At 33.9% G+C, this 17,549-nt stretch overlaps 2 protein-coding genes across 2 annotated transcripts; one reads left to right on the top strand and one right to left on the bottom strand.

Annotated features, from left to right (window-relative positions):
• Nucleotides 1-388: 388 nt before the first annotated feature.
• Nucleotides 389-9,395, top strand: LOC110457958. The gene is made up of 7 exons (XM_021509475.1): nucleotides 389-396; nucleotides 1,671-1,795; nucleotides 5,948-6,079; nucleotides 6,756-6,824; nucleotides 8,030-8,143; nucleotides 8,560-8,685; nucleotides 8,840-9,395. The coding sequence occupies exons 1-7, from the start codon at nucleotides 389-391 to the stop codon at nucleotides 8,926-8,928; spliced, it is 663 nt and encodes a 220-aa protein (XP_021365150.1). The 3' UTR covers nucleotides 8,929-9,395.
• Nucleotides 9,396-9,494: 99 nt separating this feature from the next.
• On the bottom strand, nucleotides 9,495-16,457 carry LOC110457940. Its single transcript, XM_021509441.1, has 4 exons — nucleotides 15,785-16,457; nucleotides 11,869-12,024; nucleotides 11,138-11,247; nucleotides 9,495-9,938 (listed from the first exon to the last, which is right to left on the bottom strand). The coding sequence occupies exons 1-4, from the start codon at nucleotides 16,023-16,025 to the stop codon at nucleotides 9,897-9,899; spliced, it is 549 nt and encodes a 182-aa protein (XP_021365116.1). The 5' UTR covers nucleotides 16,026-16,457; the 3' UTR covers nucleotides 9,495-9,896.
• Nucleotides 16,458-17,549: the final 1,092 nt, after the last annotated feature.

The raw sequence follows: 17,549 nt of genomic DNA on the forward strand, positions 1-17,549 counted from the left end.
TTTTACTATGTACACAAAAGATAGATAAAATAAATCTATTTAAAATAGAAATGTACTGTTCATTTTTTGCCTTCAAATTAACATTTATAATAATCTAATTTCTGTTTTATATAGGTGAAGGGCTTGTTTACCCATGACTTCATGGATGGGAAATCTTCAATGGTTATCTTTCCCCAGTGTGGTATTGACATCTTGTTTTGGACATCTTTTCTGCCTCTTCGCAACTTCAGTTGCTATCAGGAGTCGACAACTAGACCATGGATCAGTTATTGTTACATTGTAGATCCACTAATGAAGGTTTGCGACAGCTTTTATATGCCACTATGGAGAAACATTTCAAACATAAAACGGAGTTAAAAAAACCAGAATAGGATATATCTAATCAAAGATGATCGGGTAAATTTGCTTTAAATTATGCTAATAATAAGTATCTTTACTTTTTCATGAAAGCATTTATGAATTGCATTTAATCCTTGTTCATGTTTTACATTATTTGTTAATCAGGTGTGTAGCTGCCATATAATCAATAAGCAGTTACATGCACCGCAAACATTCTCCAGTTCACTAGTTCACTTGTATTTATTGTGTTGTATACATGCATGCAACAAACAAATAAATATTTGACATACTAGTGTTCATTCGTAGAAAGGAATTTTTGTTTGTCATATGCGGAGGTTTACATTTCTGCATGCTAACTATCCAAAAACACCATATTCTAGCTATTTCGGCATAGTAACACAATGTTGTTGCTAGGGTAGGGCATTTACGCATGCGCATTGGAAAAAACACCAAGAAAGAAAGCCCCAATTATCCAATATGATGATTATAACAGAAATTGGTAAATAAATTCAATTTGAAAATCTCACTTTTTATGAGACCAAAAATGACCCATAAGTCCTTTAATGTTGGTACTTTTTTAAGAGAACGAATTTTGCTTTTTTTGTCAATTATAATCAACTGGATTTCATAACGACTTTCAACAATATGCTTTGCGTATTTTGAATCTTGGGTAATAGTTCTGATTTTATTTCTGCTTAAGTCGTTTCTTTTCAACTAGGATTTTGTCAGAAATTCTGAAAAAAAGTAAACGTTGATACAATTAAACACTCACGTTTTGCTCTAAAATGCATCACAAAGCTTCTAGTTTTTAACATTTTCCGAAAGGTTAGTTTGATACTAAATTTCTATGTACACTTTTTACATGTCAGCTACTCGCCTGTGTTTGAAATGTAAAAATTTGAATAAATCTGATTGATAATTGTGTTTTGACATAACTTTGTATTTGCAGATAAAATTCTATGTGAAGGGTCAAAAGTCAAATTAAAATTCCTTTTTTGGTACAAATTCGGAAATATATTTGACAATGATCATTACAATATATCCTTCCTGAAATACAATAAGCAATGGTCGATACTCAGCATCAAATATAAAAAAGATTTTATCTAGCTTTAATTCCAATTAAACTGTTATTTATAAATTATTTTCTAGAACAGTGTTTTTTTACGAAAGCTTTTTTGTCTTTCAGCTTATTGCCCTGCAGTTCGAGAAAGAACCGTCAAAAGCATTACTTACGTCTGATAATACGAATGATACTAATTTTAGAAAAATTCGATTAGGAAATGAGTATATTAAACAAAAGCTGACTGATTTGGACAAATATAAAAAAAAAGCTCATTTTTATTTGATTTATACGTTGTCAATGAAACGTCAGATTCCAGTTTTTGGAATGAGATATGTCAAGCTGGCTGTTCCTCGGAAGAACCCTATACCGATGTTTATTGTTCTACACAATCAGGTAAGGCAACAAGAATATATTATAGCTATGACATACACAATATGGATATAGTTCGAAATGTTAAATGTTACTATGGTGCTTCTGTTGTTACTTAGCGGTTTTTTTCTGGGCCACAAAGTGAAACGACGAAATGTCATATATCGGGCACCACGCAAAAAAAATGTTTATTTGTTAATCTTTTTTATTTCCTTGGGTTGAAAACTTTTTTGTGAATTATTGAATTTAATGTTTCTTAAAATTACCTTGAAACCGATAAAACCCATATAAAACTTTGCAGGTCACCTTAGTCATAGGCCCAACTGACCTAAATGTATTCCGAAGTCACCTGTCGTCCGTCGTTGTGTTTCGTGCGGTTTGCGCCGTGCGTCGTCTGTAAACTGTTTATATTTTTGACCTCTTCTCAAGAACCAGTGGATGGAAAACTTTTTTAATTTTGTGAGATTAACCTTGGTAGAAGAGGGTACACAATTGTAAAATTTGGATTCCTTCCCCCAACCTCAGGGGCAAGGCCGGGGCCCCAAATTGAAAATTAACCAATACTTCAAATATCTTCCTATTTCGACACAAATGTACTACAGCCATTTCTCTGCATGGTTAGATTAAACAATATTTTATTTACAAATATGCAGTGCATAATATAAAATTATACAGAATGTAATGCTATGGATCTGGCAACAAGAATAGGCTCTTACATTAAGCCATCTCCCAACAATGAGAAGATTGCAGTATAACACTAACAGGTTAAATAACATCAATAATTCACCATATAATAACTTCCTTATGTCCACGATTACCCCTAACTTTGCTATGGTTTCGGCCCGAATTGTGTTACAGTTCCTACATTCAATGAGAAAGTGAGAAGTGGTTTCAATGCAACCACAGGAACACAAGCTAGTTTCTGAAACATGATTAATATATAAATGATGGTTTAATGAGCTGCATTCGAGTCGAAGCCTTGTATGAACTACCTGCATGGGCACGCCGTTTGCCGAAGTAATAGTAATCGGGTATCTTAGACTTATTCCTTTTAAGGTAACGGAGGAAACAAGATTTAATTGAGTTGTTCCTAACATGTTCAGGTATCAAATTCCATTCACGGATGGCTGTAGGAAAGAAAGAAATCATAAAAACATTGGTTCTGCTATGTGGATGATGCATATTCAAATCTGATCTTAAATTGTAACCTGGAGTGGAGCCAGTCAATGGGGGTAGGTGATTTCGTAAATAAGGGGGAGCAAGTCCATGAACTATATTGTACATAGCTTGCATCCTATGTTTATATCTCCTGTAGGACATTGATTCCCATTGGGCTTGATTAGCAAGGGATTGTGAAGACGCTGACTTGGTTGCACCTCTGCATGATTGAAAAGATCATCAAGTCTTTATCTGAATTATAAATTTCATTACCTCCCAGCCATCTGTTCTTCCTTGGGGACGGAGTACAGTTTGCCATAGTTTATATAGGGAAAGAACATTTTTGGAATAATTGTGATGATATGGAAATTAGATGATAGTGAAAAACATATCCGTCCCAACACAGGGGCTGGAGGGATGTGACTCATATGGGGAAAATAGATAAAAGTTTAAAAAAAAAAATACATCTTCTTACTCAAACTTATATGTATTACAATCGAATACCCTTAATGGATTGAAAGGTCCTTAGTTGCTTTAGCTAAATTATAAACTTCATTACCCTTGGGTCATCTGCTTTCCTTTTGGAAGGGGGTAAAATGTACTATAGTTTTTCTAGGGAATTAACACTTTTTGTATATTTTGTCTCTTCTCAGCAAGAAATTCATCACAATTGGTTGGAATAATAATAAAAAAATAGCAATGAAGTGATATGAGGAAAATTATCCTGCCTGGCCCCAGGCGACGGACAGGTGGTGCCCAAAGGGTAAATAAATTAATCTCATGGATGGAAAGGTTCTTAGGTGCATTAACTTAATTGTAAATTTCATAACCCCTATGTCATCTGCTCTCCCTTGAGGCGAGGGTAAAGTTTACTTTAGTTTTTATAGATAAATACAATTTTTGAGTATATTTTATCTATTCTCAGAAAAAAATCCCTCGAACTTTGTTGGAATAGTTATGTTGAAATTGAAATCAAATAGTATCAGAAAGTAAGGTCCTGACCTACCCCATGGGTTGGCTAAAGAGGAAAATTGGCTTAACAACAATAGATGTTAAATTTTCCAATAGTAAGATAATGTATTTAAAAGCTTTTAATATTCTTTTCCTTTGATATGACACGTATTTGTCACTTTGTTTACATGCTGACTTCCACTTCGCATCTCAACAATGAAATTAAGCAACATATAATAAAGCTCAGGTGACCATTTAAGGCCCTTTGACCTCTTTTTTGTTGTTGTATTATATTGTATCAATATTTAGGTAATTAAAAAGATATAGAATTGGCTTAACAATAAGTATTCACTAGTATGATAGTAATAATAGGTGTTTATTCAATTTATAAAAAATGGGGGGGGGGGGATTCTCATCTGAGAGTCGCACCATTTCCATTCATGGTTTCCCAGTCCTTTTTATTCCATCAATATAAATGAATAAAAGTCACTATTATTTATTCATATGTATGCCTTTTTTTAAAACAAAATGACGTGTAAGATGAAACATATTTGTTTTAAATTAAATTAAATATTCTTATCGTTTTAGAAATGTCTCAATTCAAGAACGTATTAAGTGTATTTATAAGGATATCTATGATCTAAAAATTAATAAAGATTATATGACAATATTTTAATAATATTTGCAAATATTTCATTCCGATATTTAGAAGATGTTAAATACTAAAGATATATCGAATAATGTATAAAATATTTAGAGGGAATATTTAAGGATTTCCCGTTGAATACCTTATATATTTGAGGAGTGTGGTAGAATAACGCTATGTTTACGCGATTACGAAGTGCGAATGAAAATATCCGTATATTCTACCATACGAGTAAAATACATGTAGCTGTGATAATTAATGGGCAAACCATAAAATTGTCTATTAATTATATTTTAAAGTAATACAATCCTAATATGGACGCATAAAAAACGCGGGCATTAGTAGCGTAATTTGATGCCAAGTTCAAATGAAGACACGCATGACAACAAGGTAAAGTGCCATTGTGAATGGGTTACTCAACGCAACTCTGCCGTTTGCTATCTAGTAAGATTTTCGAAGAAATGAAACCAATAAGGTAGTTATGTGTACCATACTGTATATTGCAAAGGTGTACACAAGCAGCCACTTATTGTGGCAGCGCTCTGACTGAAATTTAAATTTTAATATCTACGCAGTGAATAGATAGTACCGTTCTTATTGGACAATATTAAAAGTGATATCTGCAGTGAATATAGATTGAGAATATCTAACATTCTCTTCAGTAATATATTTCACGAGTGTGGCTAATATTTTGATATCTCTCGCAAGTGCGCAGCAGCACCAGTGAAATGTATCAAAAATTAGTCACGCTCGGGAAATGTGTGTATTTAGTATTCCTAAAATCTCTGTCAGTTATCAAACTGATCTTGATCCTTTGACAACTTGCATGTCTAGTCGTCGACCCTACGCGGTAAAATATAGTCCTCTGCAAAATTTTGATAAAATGTAAAAACTCACCATTCTTTTCATACTTTAGTTGATTATTTTAATAAGGAATGCCAACTTAATTAATTAATTTTATTATTTGATAAAAGCGGGTCACATCAACGCAGATCACTGTGCGTTGTTGGCGCCGAATCTAAAATGGTGGCAAGGTCTAGTGGGGGAAAATGCAGAGTTATTGTTTCACTACCTATCCATATGTGAAATAGCCTTCCCTAAAAGTTGAATGTATTTGTTTAAATTGTGGGAATAATTAAAATGACATTCAAGAAGTAAAACAAAAGTCATCTGCAAATAAGAAGAAGTTTTGTAAATTATTTCTGACGATCTAATCAGTTCATCTAGATCATCAACAAAACGTTCTTGCTGGACATTGAACTTTTTTCCACCGATATATTAAAACTCTGTTGTTTAAAAAACAAACAAAGTATTCAATTGATTTTAATCTTGAAATAGAATATAAAATTGTTTTTAATCTTGAAATAGAATATATGAAAGTGTGCAGTGAAATCAATTCTCATCAAATGTTTACTGTGCAGCTGACACGTATGAAGATGGTGGTCCAGCTCTGGACTTGGAAAGTTCACCCTTTTTCCCTGATCCGTCACTGCTCAGCGGAGATCCCAAGAAATCACACAAATTTCATCATCTCATCAATAAGATTCGACGTGGTAAGTATATGTTTTTGGATTCAAAGGTCGAAAATGCCCGTGGTGCTTATGACATCAAAAGGGATCCTCGGGTCACCAGTCCGAATTCCAGTAGCTATTGTTCAGGAGCTACACATTGCATATATCTCTGTAAGCACTACGGAAGAGCCAGTTAAATAAAGTTTTTTTTTAAGAATCAGTTATCTGGAATATGTCCTCAACAGTAATGCTCTGAAAACTGCTGACAAATTGCTAGTAATCTTACTTTGTACCCGATGTAACGAGACGTGTCTACATCAACGTCTAAAATGAAATGTTTCCAAATGTTTTTGCTTCTAAATTAGATGTAGTATAAGAGCACGTGGACATGGCACACAATTCGCTTTCATTTTATTCGGGTTTTTTTTCATTTTTGTGAATATAACCCCTGTGCAAAGTAAAACCTCTGAATTGTATAGTTAGCTGTTTATTGCAGAAAAACGTGTATCACTAACTTTTTTCTGGTGTCAATTAAACTGTCACTATCACAGACAAGTGTGAATAAAATCACTATTTAATTTGAAAACAATATTTTATGTATATATTGTTTTAGTTTCCAGTGGCGAATTTGGGGACGAAAACAAAATTGATCTCCAAGTAAACGATCAAAAATATATTTTATTTGTTTTAACGAGTGAGTCATTTATGATTTTTATAGCACATAACTGCCCAGAATTGTTTCTTCCGGAGATTCCTCAACTGGATGATTCACAATCAGATGATATTGGTACGTATATCAATGACATTGGCAACAATAATTTTGGTTTTATAATCTAAACAACACTATTCTAGCGATTTTCACTTTTATAATGATTTAACATTATTTTAGACAACGGCAAAGAAACGGTCTTAATAGCCAACTAACGAAAACATGCCCTTATCAGATAAGTGAATGTTACAGACGAATTTTGGGAATAATTACACAAGACGTTTTTGCATATATGGTACTATTCAATACGAATATATTCTTACACAATACACTATTAACAAATCGCCCATAATGTTTACACTACACTGTGTAATGTAGATGTATAATATAGTTGTAGTTCATAGTTCTTAACCTAAATAGCTAAATGATAACGAATATAACATTTTTAATATTATCTCATTTAACCCTGAAGCATCCTAGAAGTAAACCTTAGCACTAAATTTCATAAAATACAGATGTAAAATAATACATTTGAATATGTCCTTATACAATTATAGACTTCAGGTGAGGTCTATCCCTGATTTACAAACCTGGTCTGAACAATATTCACAGAGGCCTTCGGAGTCTATAATTGTATAAGGATATATTCAAATTGTATGCTTTTTATTCTTACTACAGCTAAGTCTTTGGGGCTCTGCAATAAAAGGTCCTGAATATCACACTGTGATAATAAATTATGTCATATTACTTAAGCAGCCGAACTCTGCTTGGTTTAAACTCTCTTGCGAATGCGTTAAACTTCGCGAAATTAAAAACCTCATGAATATTTTGAGATTGTCGCCATAACATCCGGGCTTCACACGTCTGTGACATCAGTTGAGCTGTGTCTACTAGGTCAAAACATCGTTTTGAAAAAGTACATTATATAAAAAAAAGTTTGGCAACGACACACAAAAGTACTAAATCTGGTACACAATAGAAAGAGGTACTCCTGTGTCCAGTAATGATGTCAGATTGTTCATTGCTAGTAGTAACAAGCACTCGGAACTCTTTGGGGGTGTTCCGAAATAGACTTACAGAAATTGTGATTTACGAAATTAAACCCCCGCGAATAAGTTCCACACTAAAAATCGCGAATTGTTAAGGCATACATGATACACCAGAAGCGTTCAAGAAGTATATTTAAGTACCAAAGGATATTTCATACTTAACAAGAAATGCAAAAAATACATTTGAATGTTTCCTCATTCCTTATGGTCACAACATTACACATTACTTTGCAGATCTCGAAGTAGATGCTCCACATTCTCGCCCCCAAACAAGGCCTTTGTTCTTTCAGAGTGAACCTTTAAAAAGCAAAAAAGGTAAAACAGGCTCTTTCTCTGAGGAACCAGAGAGTAAGTATACATCAATCAATAAACTTGTACCAAAAGTGATTGCCTATGTAAAAAAAAATACAAATAAAACATGTTTATTCAACCTTTCAAGTGATTGTTCATATCTAGTTCGTTTTTGCTTTGTTTTACCCTCGCTCGCTCTGACCAACACCCAATAACCAACATACACACAAACCCACACACATACACAAATATACCTCAGTGATATATTTGATGCAATTAGTTAGTTCTATACAATACAAGTTGCGTTTACATAATTTAAAAATACTAACTGTTATGTCTATTGATTATTTCGGTAAAGAATTGTTTGCATCTCTTTGATAATGTAAAGCAATAATTATGATCAATATGGATATAGTCATTGTATATGATTAATAAAAACTGCGATGCATGGGATATGTTGTTTTTTGTTTTAGAAAACGATGCTGATATGAGAAATGTGAGATTACTGCTGGAAACACCAGCTGCAAAATACCTTATATCGATGGGCTATGACAGCAAAGCTGTTCTTGAAGCTATATCAAGCTACACACAAGCCATCGGTAATACTATAACTATGTTAATATCATATAATTGAGTTCATACTTTGTCATACTCAGCTGACGAGTGCGTTTTTCAAATTGTCTGCTCTTAACAACTCCGAACTGGTTTTTGTTCAAATAAAACATAAAATGAATACATTATAATTCTTTTCAGGAGATGTGGAATTTGACGTGAATGATTTATTAGGCATTTTAACTGGAGAAGACTCTAAGCCGGGGAAAGCAGCAGTTCACAATGACTAAAGAAGATAGGAGAGATCCTCATTAATTGCATACCTTTTGAATCTTGTAATAGTGATACAGCAAGTATATTTGACGTCTCAGTTTGTATCGTCAATTCCAACGTTATGTATTTTTACGATGACCTTAGTCTGATTTAATGTAATCATGTCATTCGAGACACCTTTATGAGTATACATGTGGCATTTTGAGTTCTGTACTAGAGACGCGTTTATATGTGCTAACGAAACGCTAGAGTTATCATCATGACCTGTGAAACACAGCCAATCTGTCACTAAAGTCGGTAGTAACCTACTCAACAGGCATACAGGATAATTTAAAACGTTGTGGTTATTTTACTTTTTATTACATTTCAGGAACACCAAAGTGTTTTATACATGTGCTTTATTATATATCCTTCCTTGTTGTATTTTTTAAACCAGCATTGACCTTTGTTCTAGATATATTAACGAAGAGATATATTTATGATAACACGTTTTTCATTAAGCAACAAAAAACTTATCTTCATTAAGTTCGCAAATGATTCAGGATGATACCTTTTCATGAAATTGAACCAATCAATATTTGCATGAATTCTTGAACTCCGTTTAATAACATACACCTATATGTACATATATACAATTAGCCTTGTTGATTTTAAAATTGAATTCAGCTTGTATATTCATTTACGACGTAATTATTCCATTTTAATTTTACTAGTGCCAGACTCAGATGTGAACTTCCATATTGACAAACGACATTTCATATACATAAGACTGGCTATCAATATATCATCGCTCAGGAATGAATTCCTCTATCAACAATGATTATACCATTTAATTTAACAATAATTTGTGACGGAAGAAGCTATCTTAATTACTACATTTTTGTTGATACATTCTTTAACAGAATCACTGTCATCTTATTGTAAGTGCTGAAAGACTGCATTAAGATGAATCGCAATGGTGAATGACGACTCCAATGCTAAGTTATCAAAAGCCAATCAGTTGTTTGGAAAACATGAATCCAATAATCTGAAATGAAGAGCGAAAACGAAACAATTCATTGAAGAATGAAAGAGGAACTGTTTTTCCCTTTCTAAAACAACTTTACTTAATGTTATATTGCATTTTGATATGAGATAGAAAATATGTGTTTTGAAAATAATCAGCAGGGCATATTTTTCATAAAAAAAATCTGGTTTTTATTTATGTGGAGAAAACGACTTATTAAACGGCAGCAAATTGATTAACATACTACAGTCTATTTATGTGTGAATGCATGTACCTCTTATTCAGCGTCAGGGGGGCCAATTTGCATTATGATATTAAACATATCGAGTTTGAGTGTGCTGTGACATCTTAGGATAATATCGTGGGTTTTTTTCATTTTGACCATAGCCAAAGTAGACATGTGAAAACTACGTAGTAATTTGTCGATCAACGGATATCATAACTTTATAAACAGTCGTTCACTTTAACTACAGGAAATATACTTAATATAAGGTTGTAAAACTATATGTATAAGTGTTATTGTTTTCCCTTTTTCTCTGACGACTAAATCTGTGTTTGGACAATCGGGATGTTCGTTAATCAATATAATTGGATGCGTTGTGCAGTCATTTCTTACTGATGTCAATAATTATTCTCTTCTTAGTCATCTTGTTTTGTTTTTATTTTGGTTGTTTTTTATTATTAACATTTGATATTTGTATTGTTTCTACATCATATGTTCCGTCTTCTCATATTTCCTTATATTGTGGAAATGGGACAATTCAGCTGTATTCCGAACATTTGATGTAGTCAGGTGTGCAATTAATCTAAGTAGAAAATTCTGCCTTTGTTGATTGCCTTTTTAAAGTATGTTAGACATGTAGTGCATTAATCCCTTACCATTTAACTGCAGCTATAAAGATTGACGGTCAAAATTTTACTTAGGATGTAAGAAGGCCAGTTATATTTTTTGGAGTATCTGTGTTATTATTCGAAACTGTGTGCTTTGGTTAGGTTGTTTTATAGATATTATGTACATGTATAAGTTCATTTATATCATGTCTTGCAAATAAAATAGTATATCATTATCATGCTTAGTCTGCTTATGTATATGATTCTACGCTACCAATTTATAATCCTTTTTTAAATGAAGAGTTGAACCTTTTGAAATGATAGTCCATTTAAATAGGGCAATATGTGGCATAATGAAAACTGAGGTTTTTTTCTCAGATGAGACTTACCGGAAGTACCTGAAAGGCACCACATAATACACATACGTAGAATGATGTACCAAGGGAATGGGGACCAAATTCTTCCAATATCAACAAACAGGATGACACCATTAGAGACCCTGTGGACATATAAAACAACATGTTTAATATATTTCCTGTATATTGACGATTTGTGTAAAACAATGACGAAAGTATAGGCATTAGTTGGCTTATGCATTACCATAAAACTTTTATGACTTGTTATAAAAGAACAATATCGCATTTTATTAGATGGTATGCAATGAATACGAACCCGTAATATTTTGTTCTGTGTTTAGTATTAAATATCACCAGCTAGGTTGTGAGAAATAGATACTAGTCATTAATGAATACACTTAGCATAGTACATGTACAAGAAATGTGGGGGAAAAAGAGAAAGCATACTAGAATCACTTACACAGTTATGGAATTATTTGATATAATTGACCGATGAAAAAAATTGAAAATAAAATAAATTTAAACGAGGTTTGAACTAATTGACAGTGTGACTACAAGGGTGTCTTGTGAAAGAGTGAAAAACAACAACACAAGAAAAAAAACTCATTGTTGTTGTTGATTTTTTAAATGATATTTTTAGGTGCTTATGTAATGAATGACGGTTACACGTCCTTTCTTTCAATATGGGTTCATATATTTCGTTTATGGTGTTTTCAAATATACTGGTCGCACTTTGTTTTACTTTGTAATACGACTCTACATACCACTAGCAAAGCCTACAAAAACCACGGGTCTTGTCGATATAGAATTGGCTTTGATGTCTTTGATGATGATGACGACAGTAGCCACGGTTCCTGCAATAGCGCCAACAATAGACAACAGTGCCAGTACGAGTGCTGCTACCAAAGCACCGGCCACGGCTGTGGATGAATAAGCAGAGGATGTGCTTCACTGACATGTCAAATAAGTACATGTATACAATGTAGGTCTATAAGATAAAAGAACGTTATCAAGAAACCGTTAACATTTTTGTTCTGTAATTTATAAACTCAATTTCTCTGAAAAGCGGATTAAATTGAAATAGAATTCCACACTGGAATTGTGTGGGTTTTTTTCTTTATATGATTTTGGAATTTTACTCAAAACAGACACGTTTATTGTTTTATACCTTTAACATTGTCCTTGATGCAATGCATTGGTACATTGATTTGAAAACACATCCGTGATCACGTATGAAATAAATACATAAACGAGTAAGTTTATCTAATATTACAAAAGATAAACGACCGGTTTATACTTTACATAAAACGTCATGACATAAGGCTATCATCATAATTATGCATGTACGCCGGGCTCGTGACCGAAGGGTTGCGGGTTCGAGTTACGGCACGTCGCTGTGGTGTATCTTTAAGCAGACTACTTTACTCTGTTTGTTCCAGTCTATGCAGGTGTTAATGAGTATGCAGTTAGGCAGTGCTAGAATTGTTGAATGATATCTGCGGGCGCCGAACTGGCAGCACCGGCTGTATGCTCCCAAGAAAGTTGACAAAGATATTGGCTGGTTGCAAAGGCCTCATAACCACGGATAATAATTTGTGAACTGCATGGAGACGACCTACGATCTAGGTTGTGATAAAGCGGTATATAAGAGCCTTGAATTATTATTCTTATTATTATCAGTCATAAGCTAGGTATATACATAGTATACATTCGTAAAGATAAAACGAAATTCGTGATACCTGATGCATATACGAACTTAAATAATATGCTTTTACAATGACACATAAAGTAATGTCTGATGCTCAACCTTTCCTCATATATGCTTATACAATGACACATGTAGTGATGTTTGATGCTCAACACAGTATCAGATATGTTGATAGAATTACACACACAGTGATCTGTGATGCTCAACACGTCATCAGATATGCTCATTCAATGACTCATACATTTAAGCTATGAATATTTTAGCAAACCTTTTTATTGTCCTATCATACACATTGATATTTATGAAAAACCGGAATGCCCGGAAGGGCTTTCTGTAAGTTATTCAGTGATAGAAATGTGTGTTATAGGACCATGACAATATTTGTGAAAATATTTCTTATTTATATTTACTTTTGGATTGTGTAGTTATGTTTTTTTAGTTATTTGGAACTGCTTTTGAACAACAAATCAATTATTGACAACAATGAAATTAATGACGTCAAAAATAGCAGATGTTGTTATAGTCTCATAACAACACTTGCATTCGCAATACATTGCAACGGAAAGATGCAGAGCAAATGTAAATAATGATGTATGATGCTCAACATTCCATCAAAGATGTATTTACATTGACACATAAATTGATGTTTGACGCTCAATTCTAGATAAGTTCAGCATATAAAACGACAAAATTACTTGATAAGGTATGTTTACACAGTGACATACACTTTTAAGCTTGATCATAATAGCTAATATGCATGATGAAATATTATGAGAAGATCTTTTACACAACCAATCATATTTTCTATGTGATGTTTCAATTACTAGTACGATATGTACACTGTCAACTTCATCAGACAAATAAGCAATGAAGAGTATTCACACAAAGGTGTAAAATGATGTGTACGAGTTGTCCATAGAATCGAATCAATTTGGCTACGTTGTAACCGTTTGTACAAAAGTTGTTATATCTATACCTAAATGACTCGATTCGGCTACGCTTTATTAAATACTTGGTCAATGATGTGTGAGAGTGTTTGAGCCCCCTCATATTGACTTAGAACTTGTCCACTGCAGCGTATCCAGATGGCCTCTCTTATCTGCCGCTTGAACGGTTGCTCTCTCTATCCAAAACTTTGGAGCTATCCCAATCAATCACATAATCACACAATACGACTGCTTCTGGTGAATTTCCTATCTTCTTGTGTTTCCGTATCTTTTCGATGTTCGCCAAGGCGAACCCCAAATCGCCTTTCAATCTCTCCAATATACGATGCGTCGCAGTTTTTGCATCAAATTTCGTTTGCGCATTCTGTGACGTTCTCTTTAGAAACAGATGTGATACAATAGTCACTGAACAACAGGACAAAACACAAGAGCATAATCACATCGCTAGGGCAATGTGCATATCCGGAATGGGCCTTAACATTGGTACAAAAATGGTTTCAAAATAAGGAGAAGAACAAGAAAAGGCAAAATCAAGGATAAAATAAAACCAAAGGTCAAGACGTACATAAAGAGTATATCCGAAACCATCCAGGGGATATATCGCGGTAATGGCATAGCAACAGCCATGAAGCCCCGCAAGACGCTTCGCAATATCCTAATACCTCCTTAGGATAAATTAGCTAAGGGAAGCCATCTGGAAAACGCCGCAGTGGGCCAGTTCTAAAGCGAGATGAGGGGGCTGAAACACTCTTGCTCATCTATGACCAAGTAATAAACAAAGCGTAGCCGAATAGAGTAATTTCGGTACTTATATAACAACTGTTGTAGATACGCTTACATGGACAACTCGTACACATTTCAGACCTTTGTGTGCATAGAATTCACTGGTCATTTGTCTTATGAAGGTGACAGAGTACATATCGTACTAGTCATCGAAACGCCCATATACTCTCCTATTAGTTGTGTAAAAAGAACTTCTAAAAATCCATACCTACCACCCGGAAGAAAATGTTTAGAAATATGCATAATGAAAGTAATACGCAAACAGTGACAATGATGCTCAGACTTACTGGAACATCTATCTATCATCAGGGACACACAGTGAATGCATATCCTGGGTACTCATCATATTGCCAAGAAGAAAAAAAATAACACACCAGACATAACTTAAGGAAAAAAATGACGTTCAGGTTAAAATCATGTATATTTAAACTGACTTCATACATATAATACGATAGCTTTGTGGCTCCCGCGCCGGGGGTCATAAAAACCGAACGCCTTACAGCACACTTTGACTAAGTTCGTTGTTAAATGCAGCTGTATCGGGTATTCTGGATTTTTTTGGCTTATGACGCATATCCATTCTCATGGGACATCTGACGTTATCTTATTCCTCCATACATCAAATGCAATGTATTTAAAATGTTCAGAGCGCTGTAAAATTAGCTGGTAGCAATTTGACACTATCGGGTGAAGTGGAAAGAAATATTTATATTTACTTTATGTTGGCTGGTTCTTTCGCGGATACTTATTTACATCATTTGCGAGATGATGATATTTTTCATTTTTAAATACCATACAGCAACAAACCTAGCACTTATCGTTTACGTGACCCTTGCGCATAGATATAAATACTTGAACATTTAAATGTGTTGTTTCACTTTCGGACAGATTCGCAAAATGAGCATCATGCGTTAATAGCAAGATTTACGGTATATCGCAAGGAAACAAGAGAAAAGATAACCTCAATGCATCACACCTGATGCTCTCTAAAATGTGTTATCGTCTGATACGAAGGTGACACAGTCACTGAGGATGCAAATTACAACGGACAACTCATTGAAATTAAATGATAAAATTGCTTTAGCGCTAATATTTGTTTATGTAGGGGTCGAAGCACTCTGCGAAGCTACATTGTATCCGAGCATCTCTGGTTTATAAAGCAGGAAGTTTATCCATTTTAGTGTTTTTCCGTTCCTGCGTTTTTGTCATAAAAGTGTCAATAACAATAAAAAATGTACTTACATTCTTCTGATAACCATGCCGCTTGGTTGCAAGTTGTTACATTGTTTGTTAACTCACAGCAATCATACAAAAGTCCCCGATCGGAACAATGCTCGTCAGAAAACCAAAAAGGGGTGAAAAATCCAATCACAGAACATATTGTCGTTATAAGCATCATCGGGTAAAGACACCGCCATGCATTGTCCTCATGTGCTCCAACTTTGGTTTGCAGAAATTTCTTTAATATGATGATTATTAACATGGTGTAAAAAGGATAAACTACAATGTTATAATTACGTTGATTGTCCAATACCTGCAATTGCGCATATGGTTTTATACGTTTCTGTGATAAATCATCACATTGGGCCAGTGTACAATATAGTAGGACAATGCAGTACTCATGTCCATTGCCTCTGTCAAGGATTACAACTTGAGATATCCAAAAAACGTTCCATTTGGTACGTAGTGTGTTGTAAACAGTGTCTTCAATTACCTGAGACAGGTAGTGTCCGGTACAATGTCAACTTTGCAGCTTGTATGTATCATCTGTTGATTGATAGTTATTTGCTGTCAGAATTTGTACAATATACAAGCAGTATATAATCCAGACAAGGCGCTACAGTTTTACGTCTGTCACTAAGTATACAGGTGTGTTTAAAACGCATACAATTCAGACACGGATATATACACTTATGAACAGAGATGCATATCACTTTTTTGCATATGTATACATTGCAACAAAGAAATAGAATTTTTAAATATGTGTAAATTATCCGCATCTTAGTTTGAAGTTTCATCGTATAAAAGAGTTTCGTATCGCATCACTGAGCGCGACACTGTCAACGCTATATTGACTTGTATACAACGTACAGGTATATATTTGTGTTGAAAGAGTATCCCTTGGCCAAATGTTCGGGTTTAGAACATGCAAGTCACGATGAAGATCTTAGTAATCCATGCGAATATAATGCAATTTTACCACAGTGGAAGATGGCTGCATGACGTCACGTCTAATTGTGATATTCTAACACCATATATTAAAAGTCTATTTGTGATGTGTGATGAATGAAGAAAATTATGCTAGGTTTTGTATTACTTATGTATGGTGGCGTATGTCTGCCATCGACTTACGAGTTACGTATGTCGACATGAGTTCTAAAATATGTAGACATAATTTATATATTATATCAACATTTTCCAAGAAAAAGGTCAAACCTACTTATTATGAGCTATGATTACATCTGGTGACAATTTCTTAGAAAATAATTGGTTAACTACTGTCAAGAGACGAAGTATTTAAATAAGCTGTACCGCATCCATGATTAAGCAAACAAACAATTAAATCACATTTAACAAATTTATCTACATATGTATAAATATAACAAATATATAAGTACATTTAAATGTCACTAGACAACACCGTCACTATATCAGAGTGTGACTTATGACACAAATCCATGAATGGCTCCAATATTCAGCCAAAGTCTCACAACTATACAAGCATAAACAGAACTCAAAAGTTCCACAATTTTGTAGACAAAAAGGAGCAAACTACAGAATACAACCCTGTAGCAGTCAACACAGTTCATACATATACACGACCACCCAGTTCAAGTATATATACATGAACCTCAACACCCAGTTCAGAATTTACATAGATGAACACGTAGTTCATATAACACCGTTGAACACACAGTACAGGGACTACCCAAGTGAACACTTAGTGCATTTTAAATAGATGAACACACAGTTCAGATATATTTGTGAACATATAGTTCAGATGAAC

This window comes from Mizuhopecten yessoensis, unplaced genomic scaffold (genome assembly GCF_002113885.1).
Source record: "Mizuhopecten yessoensis strain PY_sf001 unplaced genomic scaffold, ASM211388v2 scaffold9385, whole genome shotgun sequence".
NCBI lineage: Eukaryota > Metazoa > Mollusca > Bivalvia > Pectinida > Pectinidae > Mizuhopecten > Mizuhopecten yessoensis.